At 39.9% G+C, this 26357-nt stretch overlaps 1 protein-coding gene across 11 annotated transcripts in view; it reads left to right on the top strand.

The window, feature by feature from the left end:
• The window catches only part of MITF (melanocyte inducing transcription factor), a 218820-nt gene extending 193810 nt beyond the window's left edge, over positions 1–25010 (top strand). For 7 of the 11 annotated variants that reach the window (XM_047746951.1, XM_047746950.1, XM_047746975.1 and 4 more), the window contains 5 exons: positions 4052–4169; positions 7344–7418; positions 12622–12697; positions 16048–16195; positions 21492–25010. In XM_047746951.1, the coding sequence (XP_047602907.1) occupies positions 4052–4169; positions 7344–7418; positions 12622–12697; positions 16048–16195; positions 21492–21893 (819 nt within the window). In that variant the 3' untranslated portion in view covers positions 21894–25010. The remainder of the gene's footprint in view (positions 1–4051; positions 4170–7343; positions 7419–12621; positions 12698–16047; positions 16196–21491) is intronic. The other 4 variants (XM_047746960.1, XM_047746956.1, XM_047746970.1 and 1 more) reach the window with 1 other exon arrangement.
• Positions 25011–26357: the final 1347 nt, after the last annotated feature.

Here is a 26357-nt window from a genome sequence, read left to right as displayed (position 1 = left end):
TGTACCATTACAAACAAAGAATAAAAGTCCCAGTTTACTTGTGCTATCAGTGCTCAATTGATATTCAGTGAAGGGGAACATCCAGAAAGAAAAAAATAATAACATTTTACAATGATCATTTACTTGGAAAAATATTCATTTTGGTGGAGGAACACATTGAAGAACTCAATTCAGAACAACTTGGGGACACAGATACGTGTCTACCTTCTCTTTCTTTGTCCCTCTTAGGCTGCGGCTTCCGTCCTCTGTACTGCTTGTATGCTGGAGGTAAGGTCTTGCCAATCAGGTGAATGTGCTGGATAAAAACCCAGCAAACACACAGCGTCGCCATATTAGCAGAAGGTGCCTCCTCTTCTTCCTTAGCTCCAAAGATATTATTTTGACCCAGTTATCATGTTTATGGGGCAGTTTTTCTAACCCAGAAGAGAAACCACACAATCCTTTCTTAAATATGTGTGACTGATTTTTAAATTAGAAAGCCATTTTTCACCAACCTTCCTTTTAGTAGCTTCAACAAATGGCAGCCCTTAGTATAAAGAACGTAAGGCACATTTCGAGGCAGAGTCTCTTACCTTCAGCATGATTAATATTTGAGATAGATAGTTCTTTTTTTGTGAGGCTGTCCTGCCCATTGTTGGACGTTTAGCAGCATCCCTGGCCTTTACCCACTAGATGTCAGTGGTACCCTCCCCCCTAGTTGTGACACCTGAAAATGGCTCTAGACAATTGACAGATGCCCTCCACTGACAATGGAGAAACCCTGATTCGAACTCTGGGTGGTTACCCCAACCCTGTAGTTCCGTGTTTGGATTTGCTTTGCAGTCTGGTAAAATCGGTGCAGAAGTTGACAGCAATTAACTTAGCAATGAACATGGCACGTGGTGCAGTCGATCAAAGCGGAAATCAGCTTGCCTATTGAAAATAGACTAGGGATACAGTACTTTGTAGAAAATTATATTACTAAACATGGCAGTACTGATCACTTAAATACAGCGTCTCACCCAGTTGACCTCTGATTCGTGCAAAACCCTGTGAGGTGGGCGATAGGATTGCCGCTTTGCAAAGATGTGTGGTGGGGCATGCCTCAGGGAGGTTAGTATCACCCAGCAGGTCAGTAACACAGGCAGGTTTTAACCCAGTTCTCTGCCTCCTGAGCCAGCCTGCACCATTAATTCGTAAATTTGAGTGTCCATACTTGGCTCATGAGCAGCTGGGATTTTATTTGCTTAGAATTAGTTGGAGATTAATTGAAAATTGCAGCTTTGAATTGGTTTATCAGCAGTTGACCCTGCCCCCCAAATATTGCTATTAACATAGTATACAAACCTCCTACCACAAAGCTGTAGTCAGACATAGCTAGAACCATGGTTTTTCTTTTGTAAAAATCAATTAAGACAGCATATACAAAGTGCCTTTCTAGTTTTGTGCCTGACCCAGAGTAGGAGGCCACAGAGAAATGTTCCACAGCAAAATATTCTGGCAGGATGTATGCTGCCACTTCCTAATCGGCAAGTATCGGAAAGGAAGCCAAAGTGGGAAATCTTTTAGAGAAGTTGGGAGACGATTATAAGCTGCTTTTTTGTCTGAAAGTAATGACGTCTGACCTCAGTAGAGTGTCCGATAAGGCATCTCATTATAGAGATTTTAATTCGTCTCCCTTCTAGGCAGGCAGGGCTGTCAATCCATGCCAGTCACAGCAATCGCGTCTGCCCATCCCATTCGTGTCTGGGTGTCCCCAGTCTTGTGCTCTTCCTCCCCACCCCCATCCTGAATGCCTCTCCATCCGTCTGTCCGCCTCTCTCCCCTTCTATGTACATGTGTCTCTCACTTCAGTTTCCACCCCTCCCCTTGTGTCTTTGTCTCTGTCTCATTCCCAGTTTTTGTTTCTTTTGCCCTCTGTCTGTCCCTCTCCCTCCCTCCCTTCATATGGTTCTGCATTTATTAAGTACACATGCACTTCATTTCCTTTAGAATGTGTTTAGAGAACATGGTCTTGTCCCAGAGAAGCTTATAATTAGATATCTATCCATTCAGTGTTGATGCATTAGAGGGGTTTTGTTTTGTTCTGTTTTTTAAAGTTTACTGTATGTATCTCTTGCCTATTACATTTTCCCTAACAAATCATCATCATAACACAGTTGCATTGTTTTGCTTACAGTTTGCGTTTGAAAAGATGATAGCTATGATTCGTATTTCTAGAGATATGGATATCTCTTTTTAACTTGTTGCGTTGAATTTTGAAGCCACATTCTTGGCTTATTAACACTCAGTAGCTCCTCCAGAATCTGAAAGTCCAGAAGGATAAATCTTGGGAGTCCCGCAGCGGGTTACGAGATGTCCTAGAGGCTTTATGAGTTTTGATGCTGTCTTTACAGTGCTGTATTAAGACATTTGTATACCTTTCACTTTGCTGTCTTAAGTTGTACAAGAATGGAACGGAGCACTCGCAGAGCAAGGCTGACCCCAGGAAGGTGACCTACTTCAAATGAAACCACTTAGCAAAATGACAGCTAAGAATCAAAGTCACTGGTCATCAGGTTTTTAGCTAGAGGGGATTGACTTGTGCTTCAAGGGCATTCTAAATGCTCACAGTGCATTGTTTATATGCATCTGTGAGGTGGAATAAGTGTATTACATTTCATATACATAATATAAATCCTGCCTTCAAAAAGAAGAAAAGTTGGAGTGGACAAGAGAGAGACCCGTTCCGCTGATCAGTCTGTCCTTCCTGTTCTCAGACCCAGTTGTATTAGAGCAAGTGTCCTGTTTACCTGTCAGAAAGTACAGGCGACTCCCTCCTCTTTAGCTTGGGGTTGGGTTCATGGACTACTTCTCTAGAAGCCGTGACGGGAATAGACAGTCGAGGGCAACCAGTGAAAGGAAACACAGTTGTATCTGTATTTTGCGGGTATTTTTATGTGTGTGTTAGTGGCCATTGGAGAAATTGGAAGGCGAGGTGTGTAGTAGAATCTCTTCTCGATACCTCTTGGTCACTAAACAGCTTGAATGCCATCTCAAGTTACTTTTCTCAGATGTAGAGTAAAATTTAGAGTGTCCGATCAAGGATGGGCCAAATGCTCTAAGACTTCCTTGGTAATGATAGAGGAATTGTTTGAATTAAGCTGGGAAGAGGGAACTTTTGCACTGATGGTAGTGAGGTCACTTAACTCCGTCCCTCTTGTTAATAATCAGAACTTTATTTCAGAGGGTAGGAAGATGAAATATCTGGGACTTCTGATGTCCACAAACATGGGTGTCCTCAAACTCCTTCAATGAACGAGGTGCAGGGAAATGCATAGACGGAAAAAGGAAATCAGCATCCAGGGCAGAAAGTTTACCACTTCAAAATATTCAATTCAGAATGGAGAAAAAAGCACTCCTAATCTAGCTTGAGAGGGCTAGATATTTCTTTACTTTTTTTTTTTTTTTTAGTGTAAATTTTTATTTTTATTAAAGTCAGTGGGCTCCCTCTTGTGGCTCTACGAAAGATTTCAGTTTCAAGGAAAAGAGCTTTTCTTTAGCAATGAGGAAACCATTTCTTTTCCAGTAGAAAACACTTTGCACTTGGTTTTCCTTATAAAATAAAGAGAGATTTTTTAAAAAAAATGGAGAGGGCAAGAGAGGGAAGGAAAAAAGTGACTTTGATGAAAAACCTGATTTGGTGAAGAAGTCAGGCCATAGAACCCCATTTTACAGTAATAGCCAGCATTTCCAAAACATCTACTATGTGCTGCTGAATGTGCTAGATAATGAGTTGCCACAGTGTCCATTGCCTCCATGCTCAAAATAGAACTATAAGCTGATCATAGAACCGTCTTATGGGGGTGAGATTCTGTGCCCTTTCTTCTTCCAGAGGAATAAGCTAAAGGTCCCCATTATCTAAGTGAGTGGAAAGGTAAACAGATTATGCTTTCCTGTTTTAAAAAATGATTTTTTTTTTTTAAACTTCAAACCATTTCTTTTAAATCAAGTCTGGAATAGATCTGGGTTCTAGCTGAATAACCTAGGAATTGTTCAAGCAGTTCAGTTCTCTTATTGTTTCTCTCTATAGTTACCTGTCTCTGGAAATCTGATTGACCTCTATGGCAACCAAGGCCTGCCACCCCCAGGCCTCACCATCAGCAACTCCTGTCCAGCCAACCTTCCCAACATAAAAAGGGAGCTCACAGGTAAATACTGGCAAGTGTGCCTCTTCCTGGGGATTTTCTGTTAATTTTCTGGCAAGCAAAGTTATCAGAATTGTGACCTCTAGACTCTTCCCAGTTTGTAGACATACTTTTCTTCTTAGATCTGCGCAGTGGTGAAACCATTTTTTAAGATGGAGGATTTATACTTGGAAATCCTGGTTTCCAGTATTTCTTGAGGTACTGGGAGTTGGGGCTGCTGTCACTCCAAGGCATCACTGTTATGCCATGACACCCATCGTTGTGTCTTTGGCTGCTGTCCCCTTTGGGGTGGGGGAGGCAGAAGGCAACACTTTTAATTATAAAATGTCGCCACCCAGTCTGGTGTTTGTGTTACTTGCCAAGCCTCTAGAGGCATTCCAGTTTGAGAACCGTGGTCTGAATTTTCCTTTACACATTCAAGCCCACATTTGTCAGGATAGGGTAAGAATGAATTTCTTACATCTTTAGATGCCTCCTGTTATTTTTGCTACATCATGTGCAAAAGATTTATTACACAGAGGAAAAAAATAGATTATGAAATGGAGCGATGGGTATTGTTTGTTCCTGAGGCAAGTGTGAAATTATCTATTTCGCCATTTTGTTCAATGCTTAGGGAAGACATTTGGCCATTAAAACATGACAAAACTCCATTAGAACTGGCATTCTACCATGATGAGTTTTATGGCCCTCACCTCATCCCCCTTTTTAATGTTTGGTCCTTGCATCCTGCAGGATTAGGTGAACGGTCTGAGAATATGAGCTATATACCTGGTGCAAAAAAATTCCTGTTTGTTCAAGGGTATCTTTTTTAAAAAAATATTTCAGAAGATTGTGGCAGGAGAAGTTTAAAAAAACAATTTGGGGTGTTAAAAGAGGTAAAAGTTAATTACTGTGTAAAACCCATTGAAAGTCAACAAAAAGTGGTTATCCTCCCAGAAAGGAAAAGTACCGTGAAGTCTCAGAAAATAATGCTATATGAGATCTATAATAATAATGATAAAATATGGTTAATGTGGCATGAACAGAATTCTTACAACTTACGTGCGAAGTAAACTTTTTTTTTTAGATTTACAAAAAAATTATTTATTTTAGAGAAAGAGAGCATGAATGGAGAGAGGGGCAGGAGTGAAAGGAAGAGGGAGAGAATTTCAAGTGGAGTTCGAGCTGAGCACGGAGCCTGACGTGGGGCTCAGTCTCACAACCCTGAGATCATGACCTGAATTGGAACCAAGAGTCGGAGTCGGAAGCTTGACTGACTGAGTCCCCCGGTGCCCCCAAAGTAGACTTTGGAATTATATGTGTGATTGTTCAAAAACAAAACAACAAAGGCCAGGGGTGGGAATGAGAGAAATGGGTAAGGGGGTATAAATTTATTTTTTTTTTTAAAGAAGCAGATCAACTATACACTTCTAGAATCACTTTTTTATCTTAGAAAATGACCAATCCAGACAGGAAAAAGGTAAAATGCCAGGAAAAGGAATAAATGGACAGGAATTGGGGTTCTGAACACTGCTAGCTTGAAAGGCAGCATGAAGTAGCCAAAAGAGAAAAGGCTTAGGAGTCAGGTCTGACCTAAGGGGAAAAATTATCTTTCCCACCTGCATTAGGATCTAGTCAGGAAGCAGAGTCCACTTAGTGATTTAAACCAGAAAGGGTTAATATGAAGGATTGTTAACCGCGTATGGGCGTTTAGCTACTAGGAGAGGAAGAATACTATAGAATATCCTGAGGCTGTAGAGGGGCTCTCTAAGCTTGGGAAAGAACCAACCCCCCACCAAGGCCAAGAGTCTACCTCCTTGGCGAGGATGTGGGTGAAGCTACAAGATGGCGGAGAAGTTCACTGGATTGCCTTGACCAAAGCTGGCCCACAGTTGGTGGGTTGAGATGGATGGGCAGAAAACCGTGGTTGTAGGGCTGGCAAACTGAAGAAAAAAAGAAAAGAAGAGGGAAAAAAAAACCTAAAATACTGAAGGGGAGGGTATATAATTAAAAGCTGACTATAATGCTCATGTGATGAAAAAAAATAGAAAATGGTTTGGACTGATCATCCCAATTGAAATAATTCAGGCTCTGAATTATTTATGTGTATATAGGTATACATAATACACATACAATAAATATATATACATATATAAGCTTCAGTGGCTATGAGTTATGCTAAAAAGATTTCTAATTTTGGGTACAATTCTGAATGATGGTAGTGTTAATGTTTCAGGTGTCACTTGTGAAAAGAAAGTAACAGAGGTCCCAGAATGCCAGGATTAATCAAACAAGTGTCCTTTTGTTTTGTTTTGCCTTCTGTAAGGTGCAAAGTCATCCCGCCACAGAGATCTCACAGAAGTTGCACTGCAAATGTATCTTTTAAAATGGAGTTGCCACCAAACACCTCTGTACCCTATTCCTATTTTTGTTTTTAGGAACTCAGGCTAGTAGGGTCTGAGTTCCTCAGGGTCATCGTTTCATTCTAGCAAGTTCTGTTGGAACCTAGCTCCAAGCTCCCTCCCACAAAAAAGAGTCCATTTCTACCGTCAGAGATCTGACATGATAGCTTCTCTCCTCAGTTTTCATGTCAGTGTGTTACAAAGGCATGGAAGAAATAACGAAAAGTTCTGTTGCATGAAAAGAAAATTTGAATCCCTGGGCATCGGGTGGCTCAGAGTGCTTAAGCATCCAACTCCTGGTTTCCACTCAGGTCATGATCTCAGGGTTGTGGGATCAAGCCCCACATGGGGCTCTGCACTCAGCATGCAATCTGCTTGAGATTCTCCCTCACCATCTGCCCCTCCCGCTCATGCTCTCTCTTTCTTTCTGAAATAAATAAATAAATCTTTAAAAAAAGAAAAGAAAATTCAACTCTTAATAACAGAATATCAACAGCAAATTTCCATAGTTTTCTAGTTACTTTTCTTCTTGTATGTTCATAGTATGTTAGACACCTTTGCTACTGGTCTTGTACCATTTTATAGAAGCCATGGCTTTGCATTTATTTGATATATAGTGCTTTTGAAAAAATACAAGCTTTTGAAGAATCATGATTTTAAAAACCCTATTTTTTTTATTATTAGAGTGTGGTCAGGTAAGTTTCCATATCTAACTAGAAAATGAGATGTTTTGTAGTATACGTCATTGCGTGCCTTAAACAGTTCCCATTTCTAATTACTTCATTCACGTGCACAGCGTGTATTTTTCCCACAGAATCTGAAGCGAGAGCGTTGGCTAAAGAGAGGCAAAAAAAGGACAATCACAATTTGAGTAAGTTGGTTTTATGTTCATGATGTTTGATATTGAAGTGGATGTTCCCCCTTATATCAAAATTGTTTGAAATCTTGTGGGAGGAAATTGATATGCATAGCTGTTAAAGGTACATTTAAGGAAGAAAAAATGTTTTTCAGAGAAACTAAGGTTTTCCTGTATTTTATCTCTCATCAAATTGAAATTTTCCCCAGTATTCTGAAGAGTGTTTACTTATCTATAGTAATAGTTTTGGTGTGTGTGTTTGGTGAGAGGGACACTTGATCCCCAACTACCCAATTATAAGTGTTGCTCACACTGGAACTTATTAACAAAAGGGGATTATGGGATCACCTTCTCCAGTGAGATTTGAAAGGAAAAAAAGAAAAACGGAAGGGAGTCTGTGAATGAGGTACCCTCCCCAATTTCTGACTTAAACTGTGACTTAAAGAAAATCTTCCAATATTTAAAATTATTTTTTATGTCTTTAATTTCCTCAATCAAATCCTTAAGTTTTTTCCTGTGAGAACTTAAGATTTTTGTTTCATAAACAAAAGTAAAAGAGGCTACACAGTTTAAAAAAAAAAAAAAGATTGGGTTTGGTGGTGGGAAGTCATTGGCGAGTGTGTGAATTTTTCCTCTCACGGCCTCCTGTCCTCTTCTTCCTAAATTGGGTTTTAAGAATGTAGGTTACATATAAATACTTTGTCCTCATAAAAACGATAGAATGAGCCAGAATTTAAAATGATAGAATAAAACTAGAGTTCTCCTCTGGCCCCTGGAGCCATCATCCTCGTTGTTACCATTGTTGTTGTTTTCAGTTTGCTCTTGGCCTTCCCAGCCTCTGCCCGTGTATATAAGAAGACACACACATACATATGCACACAGTGAATAAATAGTGTTTTTTGGTGTCTTTTGTAACACAACCAGTGTCATGTTAGCCATATTTGTTGCTGTTGACTTTCTTACTCAGCAGTCCATCCTGAAGAACTTTTGCTGTTACTAGTCTCTATCTGTGTCCTTTTTAACAACTGTTGCATACTATTCCACAGTGTAACTGTGTGACATTCAGTAATCCTACTACTACCAAGTGTTGATACTGCTTCCAGTTTCTCCCAGCTACAAATAGAGCCACAGTGAACATTTGCGTAATGCCTCTCTGTGTACAGGGGAGTTTGTTTCTCCAGGTTAGGTACTGAGAAACGGAATTGCTCGGTCCCAGAGGGGGCTGAGTTCTTTCTTTTAATAGATTCTGCCTTTCTCAGTTCCTATATCAGGTACAAGAAGCTTTGCTCCTTTCCACCAAAAGATTCGCACTAATATTTCTAAGGTCTCCTCCAGCTTCCAAGGAATTGGACTCAAATGAATGTATTTCTTCTTTTCAGATAACTTAGAATTAAGATCATTAAGCATTATCCAAAACTTCTCCTGACTGAAATATGGGAAACTAAGTTGTATCTTGTCAAAAACATTGCCTTTACTTAGGCTCCTGAACTCTCAAGTTTAGGGTTGTCAGTAAAGTATACACCTGATCAGGTCACATTCTGAGGGCTATAAAAAACCTTTTAAAATCTCATCTAACCATTAGAAATGAACACTCAAGGTTAGATTGTCCATTGGCATAACTTTTCCTCTCCTAGAAACTAACCTTGTGAAAGTAGCTGCCAAAACATGCACAATAATATATTCGCTTATTTACTTGTAACTATTTATTGAGCCTCCCATATCATACGAGGCATTTTTCTACAGAAGTGAACCAGACAGACAGGCTTCCCACTCTTATGAGCTTCCATTTGAGTCAAGGACAGACAGAATAGATGAGCAAAAAAATATAGTAAGGTGGTGTTACCAGTATAGAGCAAGAATTGTAACAGTAATAAAATGTACATGAGAGTGCCGGCCAAAATGATCATCATACCGTTGACAGGAAGAGAGGAATTGAAAGTAGTCTAAGTATCCATCACTAGAGTATTCGTAAGTATATTATGGGATGTCTGTATACAGGATACTCAGTGGCTATTAAAAAGAAGGGAGTTGGTCTGTTTTACCTGATTTACATGGATGTCCACAATATATGACTGAGTGAGAAGAGCCAGATGGCAGAATAATATGTGTAGTATCTCATTATATAAAAAGATCACAGTGTATAAAGGGGTGTGTGTGTGTGTGTGTGTGTGTGTGTGTGTGTGTGTGCTGGAAGAAGATTTAGGAGTTTACCTTTATCATTGATAATTTCTTCAGGCATATAGGTGTTGCATGGTATAAAAAGTTGGCTTTTACTTTTTTCTTTATGCACTATTATGTGTTTTCGAACATTTTACAAGTTATAATAAAAAATAACTGGGGAGGGAAGGCACTGCATTCAATGAAGTGTAGTATATCTAAATGTTACATGATGTCAACAATATACTATTCATTTTTACTGTAATCCTACTTTAAGCATATCATTCTTTGTTTAATACTTAGTTACTGAAGGCCTACTGGGTGCCAGATTCATATGGGTACTTGGAATGCATCAATGAATAAATATGCATTTTTATATGTGTATATTCACATAAATGGTAGAAGGTTCTGTGAGGAGACAAAGTGCAGGCAATGGGACAGAGTGTCAGGATGAGCATGGGACAAGGTGGTGGTTCAGTTTTAAATAGGGCTGTCAGGGAGGCTTGTAGGTAAATTTGAGTCACTACCTGAGGGACAGGAGGGCAGAGCCATTCAGATATCTGGGGGAAGAGTGTTCTAGACAGGGTGAAGAGCAGTATGAAGTCCTAAAGTGGAGAGTCCTAAAGTGGTTGAACTCGCAAGCAGCCCATGGGACTGAAGGAAGGTGGGACACAGGTCATGACAGAAGGTGTGGTCAGAGAGGCAGAGGAAGAGAACATGAGGTCAGAGGGATGGAAGCCAACCAGATCCATGTAGGACTTGGCTTTTGTTCTAGGGGAGGTGGGAAATGATTGGCGGGTTTTCAGCAAGGGCTTGGATGCTCTGAGTTGTGTTTCGACAGAATCTAAATAGATCAAAGTGGGTAAGAAGCGGTGGGCATGGGTGGCACAGAGATAGCCGTTAGGAGCATTGCAGTCATCCAGGCAAAGAGGATGGTGGCTTCTCTCAGGTAGAGTGGACGTTGGAAGTGCACAGATTCTAGAAATATTTTGAAAGTAGAGCCAACAGACTTTGATGATGGATCAGATACGGGATATGAGAGGAAGAGAGGTGCAGAATTGATTCCAACATTCTGGCTTAAGTAACTGAAGGAGGGAGTTACATTAAATGAGGTGGACAAGTCTGTAGGTAGAGTTATTTGAGTTTGGAAGACCAGGAGCTTGTATGTGGTGTATTGTGGCTGCTTATTAGACATCCCTGTGGAAACATCTAGTAGTCAGACATATGAGTCTAGGGTTTTGAGACATGTCTGAGCTGGAAAGACAACTTGGGAGGTCATCAGCGTATATGTGGTGTTGGAAACCATGAGACTAAATGAGGTCACCACTAAGCGAGTGTAGATCAAAAAGGGTCCCGTACACAGCATGTTTGGAGAATAAAAAATCATCCTAAAGGATCTATAAGCAGCTTAACAGTGGTCATATCTGGATCATAAGGCACTTTTACTTATGTATTTCAGTGCTGTTTGAATCTTTATGATTATTATATGCCTAGAAAAGTAAGAAGACATGTCATGCATCAGAGTTTTGGAGGAGCTTAGTCAGAAGAGCAGAGGTCTAAAAGTTCCTTCTTTAGAACCATTGAGTATCACTATTTCCATTTTATAAAAGCTTAATGATAAGGCAGTACTTTAAGTAACTGATTGAATCCTAGAAGTGATGACTCAGCTAAGGAAAAAAAAAAAACAATATTGGGAAAGTAACATGTAATATTATTTACCTAAGTGTATGGAATGCTAGATGGTCAAATATAAATATGTATCTGGACATACTGTTTGAAAGTGAAATATTAACATATTTATTCCAATTTGTTAGACCTTAAGTTATTTGGAATTTATTTGCCAGAGTAGGTAAATTAGACACATTTATTAACGCATATGCTTTACTGTTTCACCTTCCCCTGAGAAGATGATAATTTAGCTAACGATGCAACTGAACTGATAAAACAGGGATGCCACCAGGACACAGAGCGTAGTGAAACGAACTGGGCTTGACTCTTAAGCTTGTGTTACTCAATCCTGTCGCCACTCAACACAGCTGCCTGTTGACCACAGGAAATGGGGCCAGTTCGAATGTGATGCACCGGGAAGTATAAGAAAGACACTGGATTCAAAAATGTAGTGCCAAGAAAAGAATGTTCGGTATTTAATTTATTACTATTTACATAGATTACAGGTTGAAGTGATGGTATTCTGGCTCTGTTGGGTTTACAGAAATACTCAAATTAGTGTTACCTCTTTCTTTTTACTTTTTCAGTGTGACTACTAGAAAATTGAAAATTACGGAAATACAATACTTGCATTGTATTTCTGTTGGGCAACACTGGGCCCAGAGCAGGGAATTTTGTACAGCCTAGAGGCTAAGAATGTTTTCTACATTTTTAAATAGCTTAAAAAAAAAAAAAAGCCATGAGAAGAATATTCTGCGATAAGTAGAAATTATATAAAATCTAAATTCTGGCTCCCTGGGCTTCTTGTTGGTAGACTTGCATGCCCCCCCCCAAAAAATTGTATCCAGTTAATATTACCACATTTTGAATTTTGTCAGTAAAGAAAAAAAAAAGTCTATGGAAATGTATTTTCTCTTCCATTCTTTAGGTATCTACATAATATCCTCAATTTTGCCATTTGGCCCTCAATGCCAAAAGTAACTCATTATTTGGCCCCGTAAAAATTTGCTGCCCCCTAATCAGAATACTCAGGGTTGAGTCCTGGCTGTTTCCACTTAACTGCTAGGTGTCCTTGTCAAGTCCCTAATATCCCCCAGGCAGTATTGACATTTATAATTGAGAATACTAACTCTAATTTCAGTGGTGTTACAGGATCAAGTGAGAAATTACAGTCTCGGGACTTTGTAAATGATAATGTTCTATGCAAAGGTAGCCTATTTTTTGGAAGTGCTTTAACCTCAGTACCGAAAACATGACAACAACGGGGAGATACCGATTCGGGTTATATGGCCTTGGGCCGGCACAGTTAAGGCACACATGGCTTTAGCAAGATCTACTAAATGTGTATGTGGCCCTGTTACTAATCATCCCTTCCTGTGCTCTTTTCTTGAAGTTGAACGAAGAAGACGATTTAACATAAATGACCGCATTAAAGAACTAGGTACTTTGATTCCCAAGTCAAATGATCCGTGAGTACAATTCCATGTTAATCTGCATCATATATTTTTTGGTACCTTAATGTTTATTCATATGTTGCAAAAAGTGCACAGCTACAGAAACTAGAGTCAAGAAATACCCCCTCTGCCTTTGGTTCCATGGCTGGTATATTTCCCATATCTTTCTTTTGGTTAGTCTCATCAGACTAAAATTTTGAGAGAAATCAACTGAATTGCATTCAAAGGTTACTGGACATGAGCTCTGAGCTTGGGATATAAGGAGGTAGCTTTCTGAAGTCTGAGACTTTTTGGGAAATGATCCCCAAGCTGCTAGAAAAATTCTCTTCACCGTTCATGCAGGACAGAGATTTCAGTAGTGGTTTAGACTGCATTTGCTGGCTACTTGTGTGCAACTCATACAGTACCGATGGGCCCTGAGAGCTGGTATTAGAGACTTCAAGTTTAACAATAGTCAACAGATAAAAGGTCAAAAAAAATTTTTTTTTTGAAAACTTGCATGCCTTCGCTGTGTTTTACCAACCTGGAAAAAAGTAATTTTCATCCTCTTTTAAGTACACGTCAGCTAATTTGGGTTTCAGCTTCCAGTCTCTGCTCACCTCCCACCCCTGTTCAGACAGATAACAGTTGTAAAGATAATTTCCCTACCAGCAACGTCAGCAAGTAGGACAACAAATACACAATTTTTATCCATTAGAAAGTGGCCCATTTGAAGTAAGGGGCTAGAGTGTATACATTTTAATGGCTCCCACAGGCATCCGATGAAATTAGCCTTTGAATATGACCTTTTGGCTACCTAATAAAATGTAAAGATGAAATCAAGCATTATTCATGCAAGCCTTGTTAAATTTGCTATTCACATTATTGTCAGGGAATTTGTGACAAAATAAAATAAAATCATTGCCCATTGTAAGGTGGTCTTGATGGATGTTCAAGCACAATTTCCATCATCAACATTTTGCTTTCCCAGGTTTCAAGGAAAGCCATTTTGAAACTCAAAACATTCAGATTCTCAGTTCTGCAGCACAAATTTATCCTACTAAGGGGCTGTGACCTTCATTTCCTATAGTCAGTCTTGCATGATAGTTGAAATTGAATTCCCATTTTCCTGTTCTTTATCAGCTTTCACTTTTTAGCATATTCTTTTAAACTGTAGCATGTGAATCTCTTTAGCAACGTATTATGAAATTATGGGGCTGCAGTGAAAGCCTCTATTTGCATATCTTCTTTCTCTATTGTATTAGAATACTTACGTGTTTATAATCTGAACTGATAATGATCTTTAATTGTAGGCATTGTTTTAAGATAAATGGACTATAATCTCTAATGGGGGTTTTCCATACCAGTTTCTGGAACAGGTTCTGGGGCTGCTCTAGGAACATAGTCCTGCTGACCAGTGTCTTGCCCCATATGCTCTCCTCCCCCATAGCAGATCTCCTATTGTTGATTTCTATATTGGGGATCTTTTAATACTTCTGTGTGAAAAAAAGGGTGGTTCTCTAATTACGAGGAAAAAAAGAGTTTGAATACCCTTCCTTTAAGCCTAAAAGCATAATTGATTGATTGGGTCTCACAAGGAGGCAAAACCTAGTAAGATAATTGGTTGGAACAGTCACTTCTTAGAAACTGAGTAACTGCATACATGTGTCATGGGTCAGTACAGGTTTTTCAACTTCACTGGCCTAGTTAAGGCATCTTTCATTATGGTTACATTTCTCTCTGGCTTCTAAAGGGTCTGTTACTCTGATCTCAGCCCTGAACATTAAACAAGTCAGCTCCGTGCTCCCCGTATCTCAGGACACCTCCCTGGGTAGCCATCTTCAGTGCTCAGACCCCAGGGATCGACCCCCGGGAATTCTCTGAGGTCTGTAAGTCTGCCTCTCAGGGGAGGACTTCTGTTTTGTTCTTCATCTAATCCATAGGAGGATCAATTACTTGGTGACTTGTTTTAATGACCCTCCATTCACACATCCCCGCTGATACTTCCGATCTTCCTCCAGCAGCCATAGGTTGTGGGGTAGAAGAGTTTTCATCCGTGAAGTTGTTTTTGTTTATTTTTTCATTGTCCTTGTCATTGTCATCATGAACACTGTCAATGAAAGAGCTTAGGTTAATTTAATGTGCCCCAGAAATACTACTTAGGTAATTATAATTTCATTCTTAATTATTTTTTTTGGAGTGCTCTACATTTTTCAGCTCACTTTTACCTACATTTTAATGGTGTTCTTAATTTCCTCAGATACATGAGTACATTACAGTTACAGTCATGAAAAACTGAAAGGCACCAAGCCCACGCTGCCTGGATTTGAAATCCAGAAGAGTCCCTTACTAGATGTGTGATCTTGGGGAAGACAGTTGATTTTCCTCATCTGTTTAAAAAAGGCAAGGGTGTTCAGAATATTCCTTCCTAGTCTGGTTCTTTTGAGGACTCAGTCACATAAGAAGAATGACAGAATGGTTCAGTGCCTGGAGTCTGGAGCCAGATCCTTTAGGCTTCTGGCTTTGCCACTTCCTAGCTGTGTGACCTTGGGTAAATTACTTCACCTCTCTGTGCCTTTGTTTCCTACCCTACAAAATGGAGACAATATTAGTGCCTAGCCACTGAGATGGTTATGATATGATCAAATGAGCTCTAAAAAACCTTAAAAGATACCTGGCACATAGTAAATATTGTTTAAAGATAGCCATTGTAATTATTCTGTTGAACCTTTAACACAGTGTCTGCTGTTACTTGATTTGCCTTCTAGACTTTTCATAGCACATTCATCTAAGAGGCCTCCTTAGAGTTCAGTAATGTACATGCGAGGCTGTTCATACATGTGTAGTATTACCATTTTATAGATGAGGAGACGGGGAGAGCTTAGAGAACTTGGCCGGGAATATTCATGAGAAAATCCAAGGATACCACTTTTATGCTTCACATGGTCAAGTAGTAGGATCTCACGGAATTTTTTTTTCTTAACTGTAGCTTATTCTGCCTGCCTGAATGAGTTAACTTTGATAGTCCTAGAAACCTGTAACTCTTTAATATGGTTTTTAAGAATATCGATTTTGTAATCAACAGAACTAAATTTAAGTCCTGACCCCACCTTGTCGTGGCTCTGTAACAAGGGCATACTCCTCCAAACAGTGTCTGTTTCAGCCCGTGCACCACGCCCCTCCCTTCCAACGTGCTTGTCTGGGTTAAGTAGGATAATGTCTAAGAGGTGGGCAGACAGTGTCCAGTACAGGACAAGCACTCAGTGAATGGTACCTGTCATCTCGTGTCATCGTTATGGTATCTTTAGACATTGAATGCCCGGAATGATGAATTTTCATTGTGCCTTGAATCCCGAAAAAGGTTGTTTTCTTCCTCTTCGTTACAGAGACATGCGCTGGAACAAGGGAACCATCTTAAAAGCATCTGTGGACTATATCCGAAAGTTGCAGCGAGAACAGCAGCGCGCAAAAGAACTTGAAAACCGACAGAAGAAGCTGGAGCACGCCAACCGGCATTTGTTGCTCAGAATACAGGTATGGGTACATGTCGTGACGGGTTTGCGATACATCCCTGACTTGGAGGGGGGAGGAAAGGGGATATAATGAGCCATGGGGGACTTGATTTACATGATCCTAATACAGTAGCTACTCGTTATTTATGGATTGCCTCTTTGTGAATTTGCCACTCATAAAAATTTACCGTAAGCCCAAGATCAACATTCGTGGTGTTCTTATGGTCATTCGTGGACATGGGCAGAGTGGCTAATCTGAGTTAAGGTTGAACAAGGCAATGACCTACTGTCTTGTTTTAGCTCACACCATAAGCATCCTTTTCATGGTCCTTAGTCCCAGGCTTTTCACATTTCTGTGGGTTTTATGGGTGAATTTTGCTGTTTAAAATGGCTCCTAAGAGTATTACTGAAGTCATCTGGTGTTCCTAAGCATAAAAAGGCTGGGAGGTGTCTTCTGGAGATAAGTTTCCTTTGTAGGTAAGTTCCAGTGCTCTTGGCTGTGATTTCCATATTAATAAATCAACATTGGGTATTAAGGTGTCTTTAAACATAAAACAAGGTTACATGTTGACTCATTAATGAAAATGTGACTAAGATACTCATAGAAACCTAACTCTGTATTTCTTTTAGAAGCAATCGTTTGGTACATACTAATTCAAGGTTCAGAGCCACTTTATAGAACCTAACTGGCTTAGTGCATTTGGACTGCGGTAACAAAATACCACAGACTGGGTAGCCTACACAACAAACATTATTTCTCAAAGTTCCTTAGCCTAGGAAGTCCAAGTTCAGGGTGCAGGTAGATTCAGTGTGTGGTAAGAGCCTGCTTCCTGTTTCATAGACAGAGGCGGTGTCCCTGGGTCTTCACATGATAACAGGGGGAGAGCGCTTTCTGGTGTTCTTTTTAATAAGGGCATGACTCCCATTCATGAGGACTCTCACACCTTAATTACTGCCCAAAGTCCTACCTCCAAATTCATCACCTTGAGGATTAGAGTCCAACATAGGAATTTTGGGGTGGGGCGAGACACAAACATTCAGTCAATAGCAAAAATTATTTCAAATAATAAGAATTGAAGGTGTTAAATACCAAGATGCCTCAGTATTCGGTGGGGCTATGTAGCCAATGGTCAAAGCCTATGTTTGTAAGGAACTCGGAGATATCCAGAAGATCTTACCAAGATAAAAATTTTAGAAGTCGTTGCAGACAGTGAAATTATTGTATCTTTAACTCACGCTACTTATTCTTGGAGGGAGAGATACTAATTTTGTTATGTGGAATTCATCTGTCATTCTGTGTACTGAGTAAACATGGTAGTATGAAGTGTGAAATGGGGCAGTTCTTCTGTAGTATGAGCTCATGGTTCTCCTCTTAGGCACTCGGGCTCTCATGCCGAGGGTAAGGGCATAACCAAGAAGACAAAGAAAAATGGACTCCCTGTTCATGACCAAAGGAGTTGGCAAGAGTAATTTTCATTTACTTGCTGACCTTGAGCATAGTCCACTGGTAAGAGACAACAGAGTACCTTCTTCTTGAGTAGATGGAACCGCCTTTTACCATATTTTCAGGTTTCAGCAGAGCCTGACCCTTCAGACAGAAGTGTGTTCCATCTGGTGGTGTGAATCCTGGACACCCAACCTCTTTAACAGAGTAATTCATTTATGGTAATGGTCTCCGACCTTTTGAATGCCCCAGAACATGGTTGACATTTCCCAATATCACTTCTCTCATGACATGACAGTGATCTTCAGCAGGGAGGCAGAAGACCATTCTCCTCTAGGGGGTGCATCTTAGAATGTCCACAGTGAAGCAGAGGTTGCATGTCATTTGAAAATCCTTTTTTTTGTTTGTTTTATGTTTGTATGATCATAAGTAGCCATAGGTCCATTTCTCTTGAACTTAACATACCCTTTTATAAAAGCAGTGTATACTGATGTGTTATTTCCTTATACAAATGTTAAAACATAGGAATTATTTTGAAAGAGAACTAGGTTTTGTTTTCAGCATCCAAACTCGTCTCTTCGTGTGGAATATGAATATTGTGAAAAATGTGGATTGGAAATGCCACGGTGACAGCATCATAGGTTTCTTCCGGTGACAGCATGAGACAGCCTGTAGAACTTAACGCATATCACGGAAAACATTATTAATTAGGGAGGCCCCACCATGAAATGAGCCTGAGTTCTCCAGATGAGACTTAGCACATTGTTTAGAAATCTAAGTAATGCTTTAATCAGCTGATAAACATTTTTAATTAAACAACAAGAGATCAGAGTGAGATGTTTGCCTCTTTTCATCCAACTTTTTTTTTTCTTTTTAAAACAAACTACACATGTGGGGGAGCTGTTCGTATTAGCATGTTGGTGTAGATTTACAATAGTGCATGTTTTAAGCTTGGGCCTAAGGGCTCCCTTTCATTTTCACTCCAAGTGATGCATGCAGAAATTTTCACAGAAGAAAGAGCATGAAGCCTTAATATCTTTGGAACCGTAATTTTATTAAACAGCCCAAGGCTTTAAAATGACGCCCAAAGAGACTTGTGTTGCTGGAGATCGAGTAAAGGAACATGAACGTACTTTTGTGACATCTCGGGCTCCCATCTGTTATGTGTCCGGTATCCAGAGAACAATCTGGACTACACAGTGGACGTGACTTTTCAGGAAAGTGCGTTTCTAGGCTTGTGGGCAAAGGTTGAGCGGCTGGATCATGCTGGAGGCTGCTTGTCCCTCCTTCGTGTGGCAAAATGACTTCACATTTATATTCTGTTGTTATTATATTAGAGTACGACAAGCATAGAAAGAACACTCATCGAGAGTCATTTGGGTTCATTTTAGGAGGGTCCAGGGATACTCAGGGAGAGTGCAAAGAGCTTGCTTGGAAGGCATTTTGCAAAGAGAAACCTGGAGAGGCTGTGACACTTGGAAAGTGCATTAGTCCGCTCAGACCACTCTAACAAACACCGCAGGTCAGGTGGGGGCAGGTCAGGTGGGGACGTGCATCTCCTCCTCCTCGCAGTTCTGAAGGCTGAAGCCCAAGGTCAGGGTGTGGGCAGAATTAGTTTTTCTGTACTTCTCTGGGAGGCTGCCTTTTGGTTTTCCAGGAAAGGCTTTCCAGGGTCTTAACCTAGGTGTGTCCGTGTGTCCTAATCTCTTCTTCTTCTTTTTTTAAAATTTAAATTCAGTTAATTAACATATAATGTCTGATTGGTTTCAGAGGTAGAGGTCAGTGATTCATCTGTCTTACATAACACCCAGTGCAGATTACATCACATGCCCTCCCCAAAGTCCCTCACCCAGTTACCCTATCCCTCCACCCCCACCCCTCCAGCAACCCTCAGTTTGTTTCCGTTTGTCTCCCTCTCTGGTTTCGTCTTGTTTCATTTTTTTCCCCTCTCTTCCCCTATGATCCTCTGCCTTGTTTCTTAAATTCCACAGATCGGTGAGATCATATGTTAATCTCTTCTTCTAAGGACATCTGTCCTATTGGAGGTTGGATTAGGGCCCACCCAAATGACCTCATTGAATTTAATTGCCTCTTTAAAAAACAGCATCTCAAAACACACATTCTGAAGTGCTGGGGGTTAGGACTTGAGCATTTGAATTTTTCTTTTCTTTTCTTTTTTTTTAAAGATTGAGAAAGAAGAGAGGGGGAGAGAGAGCAAGAGAGAGGGTGAGCACAGTGGAGCAGGGAGGCAGAGGGACAGCCTCTCGAGGAGACTGGGCGTTGAGCTGGGAGCCTGATGCGGGGCTTGATACCCCCTCACCTTGGAACATAACAAATTTTTCAATTCAGCCCGTAATAGGAAGGATGTGGAGAAAGTATAGAGAGAAATTATTCATCCTTCTTATAAAAACTTTCTTTTGGAATTAAAAAAACAAACCAGCCAAGCACAACACTTCCCTTGGGCCTGGTAAGATGAGTTAGGCAACACTTCTCAAATTTAAGTTCCTCGTATACAACTTCCACAAGTTTTGCCATTTCCCACCCACTGTACTAGGTCATGATACCCTTCGTATCTTAGTAACTGTTTAGCTGTGCACTAGGCCAAAAGAATACCTACCATTTCTTTGTTAGGTCCAACCAACTTAATGAATGTTTAGGTCCTAACAACTCAGTTGCTATTTGAAAATACAAAACATAGAAGCCGAAAGAAAAACAGCATTTTTATTTGATGTTCTAATAACTGTATTACCTACTAATGGGCTGTGTGTATCTGTTGCACACTGCACAACCTCTCCAGCCGCAGAATCCAGTTGGACAGTGCCGTCCTCATTTCTCATCCCGTGTTGGTTTTCATGCAGTTCTTACTTTTTATCACAGCGACCACCAAAGACCCGGCTTTACGATGATATGCAATGGAGAAGCATGTCGCACAGTTTACTGCTGAGACCATGAGGCTTCTTGAGTTTGGTAGTTCTTAGAGTAGTATGCTATTTCTCCAGTTATCTGAAAATGTCACAGTGCCCTGTGAGTTCACTGCAGCACCCCTGAATATGTGTTCAGAGTTTAGGGACCCCAGGACTATATTATTTACCAAACATTTTCTCTTAATCAGCTCACATTTTGAAATTTTATTTTTATATTTATTTTTATTTCTGTGTTTTTAAAATTTATCTTCAGGAATATGAACATCTGGGAGAGACAGTCTCTGTATTAAAACCTAATGAAATCTGTGTAGCACTTAAAACTCATGTCATGTACTACCGGTGGTTCCTATATTCTACTGGAAGAAATAGCATTTATTAATTGAAAAGAGCAAAAAAATTATTTTCATAATTGATTGTTTTTCCTCTGTCAGATTTTTTAAAGACTTAAAAAAAAAAAAAGATTTTATTTATTTGAGAGCGAGAGACAGCACAGAGGGAGAGGGAGAAGCAGACCCCCACTGAGCAGAGAGCTCTACACAGGACTCGATCCCAGGACCCTGAGATCATGACCTGAGCTTCAGCAGACGCTTAACCGACTGAGCCACCCAGACTCCCCTATTACTTTACTTTTAGAGAAGTTTTAGGTTCACAGCACGATTGAGGAGAAGGTAAAGAGACTCCCTGTATGCTCCTTGCTCTCCCACAGGTAGCCACCCCCTCCCACTCACACCCCCCACCACAGTGGTACATTTGCTACAATTGGTGGACCTACACTGCATGACACCATCACCCAAAGTCCCTGCTTGACCTTAGAGTTCACTGTCGGTGTTGTATAGCCTGTGAGTTTGAACAAGTACATAACGACACATATACCCCCTTATAGTACCACATACAGTCCTTGGATTGCCCTAAAATCCTCTTGAAACATCGGGTTTTCGCTTTCATTTTAGGAGCTTGAAATGCAGGCTCGAGCCCACGGACTTTCGCTTATTCCATCCACGGGCCTCTGCTCCCCCGACCTGGTGAATCGGATCATCAAGCAAGAACCCACTCTCGAGAACTGCAACCAAGACCTCCTTCAGCACCACGCAGACCTACCTTGCACGACGACGCTCGATCTCACAGACGGCACCATCACCTTCAACAACAACCTTGGCGCTGGGACCGAGGGTAACCAAGCCTATAGCGTCCCCACGAAAATGGGATCCAAACTGGAAGACATCCTAATGGATGACACTCTTTCTCCCGTTGGCATAACTGACCCACTGCTCTCGTCAGTGTCCCCCGGAGCTTCCAAAGCAAGCAGCCGAAGGAGCAGCATGAGCATGGAAGAAGCCGAGCACGCTTGTTAGCGGGCCGCCCTGCCCTGCGCTTTCCGAAACTGCTTCCTTTCTTGATTCGTAGGTTTCATAATTTCCCCGAAGGGGGTTTCTTGATAATTTTTCCTTTAATATGAAAGTTTTTTTCATGCTTTATCAATAGCCCAGGATATATTTTATTTTTAGAATTTTGTGAAACAGACTTGTATATTCTATTTTACAACTACAGATGCCTCCAAAGTATTGTACAATGAGTGTACAGTATCTGCGAACTGAATTCACCCCGGACTTTAGCTTTCTGAGCAAGAGGATTTTGCATCAGAGAAATTTCTGTCCGTTTTTATTCAGGGGAAACTTGGTTTGAGATTTTTTTTTTCTTTTATGCCTGTGACATCTTTGGAAATTAAATGTAAAGTTTAATTGAAAGAATGTAAAGTAACCAAAAATTTAAAAAAAAATGCAGAGAGAAAGAGATTGAGGAAAGAAAGGAAGAAATCCACACTAACCTTTTTTTACTTTGTAAATGTATTGATTCATTGGTACTGCCTTAAAGATCCAGTACCATACTAACAGCATTTAGTCTTTCTACTGCAAGCTATTTAAGGCAATACAATATTCTGTTTAAAAAAAAAAAAAAAAAGTGCACCCAATTTCATGAGGATTGTCTGGTTAGAAAATGTAACTGATCCCTTACTTAGGTGCAAGTGAAATTGAAGGGTTAGAGAGCAAGGCCCTGACACATGGGCCCTAATCTTGCTGTCCTTCACTCTGTGCTCTGTTACAGTTTTCCTCATCAGTTAGTGTGATTCAGTTTTCCATAAGATATATTTTATTTCGAAAGGAAATGAGTGTCCTCTCAAAATATTGAGGAGCACTGAAAGTTGTCCTTTTTAAAATTTTTTTCCTCTCTCTCTCCCATTTCACTTTTGATAAAGAAAACCAAACTGGGCACATTTCTAATTGGCTTTCCTATTTTTATTTTTAAATTATGTTTTACTGTTAATTTGGTTTGTACAGATTCTTTATTATCATCGTTCTTTTCAATATGTTTGTATTAATTTGTAAGAATATGCATCTTAAAATGGAAAGTTTTCAATATTTTTACAACTCACTGGTGGTTTTCTGCATTCTTTGTACCCACGTGAAAGAAAACTTTTATGCAAGGTCTTGTGTTTAAAGAGAGCTTTGCGAATATTTGTATATTACCGTCTCACTTGGAACTGTTTTTTTCCACACGTTTAAGGTATAGTATTAATAGGCGAAAACTGGCTTTCTAGAGAAAATAAACTTACATATTTATTTTTAGTGATATAAAAGTAGCAATATTCTTGGAGAATGATCACCATAGCGTTGATACGCCCATTATGGTCATTTAAATTAGGGTTTATTTCAGCAAACAGCTGCTGAATTTTTGGAAGGAGAGAAATAACTGTATTGGCAAATTACTGTTACTGGGTAACAGTGTTTCAACAAGCAGCAAAGTTGTAAGTTAGTTTCAGTGCATTATCTACTTGTGTGGTCCTTTGCAATAATAGTAGTGTTACATGTAATCTATCTGGCCTACGTGTTTTATACAGCTGACATATGGTGTTAAGAGCCAGGCTGTTGAATGGAATTTCTCAGTAGCAGCCTACAATTGAATAGCAAGTGGCATAAAGCATATCCATTCAGAATGAAGTGCCTTAAATATAGCAGTAGTCTTTTTTGGACTAGCACTGACTGAACCGTAATATAGGAGACAGTTTCAAGATGGTATTTTTCATATTAAATATATTTTAGTGACAGAGTGCCAACTTTTTTCATCAGGAAACCTTATTCAGGAGGAATTTTTTTTTTTTTTAAGAAAATGAGTTTAAATGTCAAATACGAATTGGCGGATGGATATTGGAGGGTTCAAAGAGAAGGTGTGATTGTCAGATGTATGAATGGATGGCTTCCATGAAAATAATCAACTGCATAGTTCCCATGCACGTCGGGCAATGAGAACCCTTGGAAACATTGATGATGCGATCAGTTTTATAGCTTTATTACCAAAGGGGGTAGGGAAAATTAATTCCCATTCTTTCAATCCCCTTAATTGTATAGCTCTTTTCCTAGAATAGTGATGCAAATCTGCATGAACAGCTAACTGTACCATAGTGTTCACTGATACAATCATAGCATTGTCTATTTTTCTCTTCATATTTATATGGGGGGAGGGGAGCTGGGTGCAGAAGTCAAAGATCGCGACGGTATGATGCTTGTTTTCTTTAGCTGATGGTGAGGGTTCTTGAAAACGGAGCGAGGTTGACGAGTCCCTGGCCCAGGGACTATGGCCAGGGCTAAGTGACCTTACACAAAGCTCTGTTAGAGGAAGCATGGCATCTCGTACCACTGTCCTGACTTTGCAACTCCTGAGCTCACTGCCACCTGCTTCCCCATCCCCTTCTTCTTAAGAGACAATTTCTGGGAGTGGCGGGTGAGGAAGCCCAGGAGAATGCTGCAGCCTCGGGGGGTGGTTTTATTTATTTCTTTTTTGCCAAATCGAGTGTGGATTTGTTTTAGGGACTAGTTAAGCCAAGAAGCGGTGGTTTGGGGTCGTCGTTTGTGACCACGAGAGAATGATCCACACCACTCCCCCCGTCCCTGAGAGTACACTTGTGACTCGGGGTTGGCCTCCGTATGGAGTGACCAAAATGCCAAACTTGTCCATCTGCCTCCGGGTAAGGCCATGGAAATACCAAACCTTTTGACTTTGCCAAAAACCCTTACAACCAACCTGGTCATACACAGGATGACAAAGTTCTTTCTGGTTGTTTTTAAATAATAAAGCAATAAGAACAAATAAAATACATAGGAAGTTAAGAGATATAAAATTAAAGCACAAAGGAATGCACTTATTAATATTTTTTAAAAATGCACTGGGGAAAAGTTGGTGTTGATAACAGTATATTAAAATACCCTATTTCTTGAAAAAAAAAAAAGACAAATGACTGTCTCTTGTGGACGCTTGGTACTGTAATGTTAATAATATAGTCCCCTGCTGTTGGACACAGCAATCATTTCTGTATGGTCCATAGCACTGTATATTATGGATAGATATTAATGTATCCAATGAAACAATTGAACTGTTGTTCTTGATAGCCTCATTAAAGCATTTGGTTTTTCACATAGTGGTGGCCAGTTGTTTTTAGTTAATGACAATTTTGAGTATTGTTTGCCTTATCCAAAATGGTAGTGCACATTTTCTTCCGATGGAATGAATAACGAATTGCAGGAAAAATTTTAAAATGCCAGTAAGTACTTTTTTTGTTTGAAATGCCATTCTAAGATACCACTTTTCGGTTTTCAACATTTTTGATTATGACTTGCACTCAGATGAACTATAATTATACAGCTTCCCCCCAGCTACCTCTGAATTTGGGGGAGATTTTAAACTCCCAGATGCCAAGAATTCATTTTAGATACAGGAGTTTTATTTAACATGTTTTAGTGAGAGGTGGCTTTATAAGAAGAGAAATTGTCAGAGAAGCCCTTGCATATTTACGAAAAAGACATTGGGTTTTTAAAATACAAATTTACAATAATGAAAGCTTAATATACCCAGGTTGCCAGCTCCTGTCTGTATTTTTTTTAAATACAGCACTTAAGAATCATTTGATAAATGTTGGATTTGACTTGGGAAGTGTCAGACAAAACATGTCTTTATTCCCTAGCTAGACCTTAAACTTCTGCCCTCTTTAAAAAATATTCTGGTTTAACCTCTGGAGAAAACGAGCAAGAAACTTCCCGTAATGCTTCTGACCTGATTGTCAGCTTTTTGTTAAATTAGATTTTTTTTTCCTTAAATTGTAATATACAATAATCAAGGCCTTTCTTTTTCAGAGTTATTTGAATTATTTATATTTCCCATAGAAAAGTGATTATGTGATGCCTTAAAAACGTGTAAAAGTAGGAAGATTTCCTATGTCAAGAAGAAGTTTTCTGGGCAGCCTTGAAAGCAGGTAAGCTGAAGGGTGGAGCTCTTCATCTCAGGAGGTCTGCAGCAGAATCATAACCCTGTCCTGGCATTTGCCTCTTCACGATCACTTCACAAGCTCTAAGGATCCTTAATCTTTAGCGAACCCCTGCCGAAAGGAAAAAACAAAACAAAACAAAAACCCAAAAAACCCACATCCTATATGTTAAAGCCTTGTTACCTGAACATCACACATTTTCCTACAGCTTGTGTGACTTTATTTCATATTCACAGATTTAGATTTATTAAATTTTCTATTAAGTGAACCCACTTAACCGATAAATCTATTCACAAAGTGACGAAACATGGACTGGCAGCTAGATCTGAATTTTGGTCTTGCCTCTGCCCATTTCCAGCTCTGTGGTTTTGAGTAACTTACTTAGCCTTTCAGTGCCTCAATTTCCTTTCTGTTCTTCCGCGGTCCGAACAGCGGCGACCACGTGGTGGTCTTGTGAAGTCCATTCAAACAGACAGATGAGAATTTTTGCTTGGCTGCACAT

The sequence above is a fragment of the Lutra lutra genome, chromosome 1 (assembly GCF_902655055.1).
Source record: "Lutra lutra chromosome 1, mLutLut1.2, whole genome shotgun sequence".
Lineage (NCBI taxonomy): Eukaryota > Metazoa > Chordata > Mammalia > Carnivora > Mustelidae > Lutra > Lutra lutra.
Note: the sequence above shows the minus strand (reverse complement) of the source record. Positions and strands in the feature narration are given on the sequence as shown.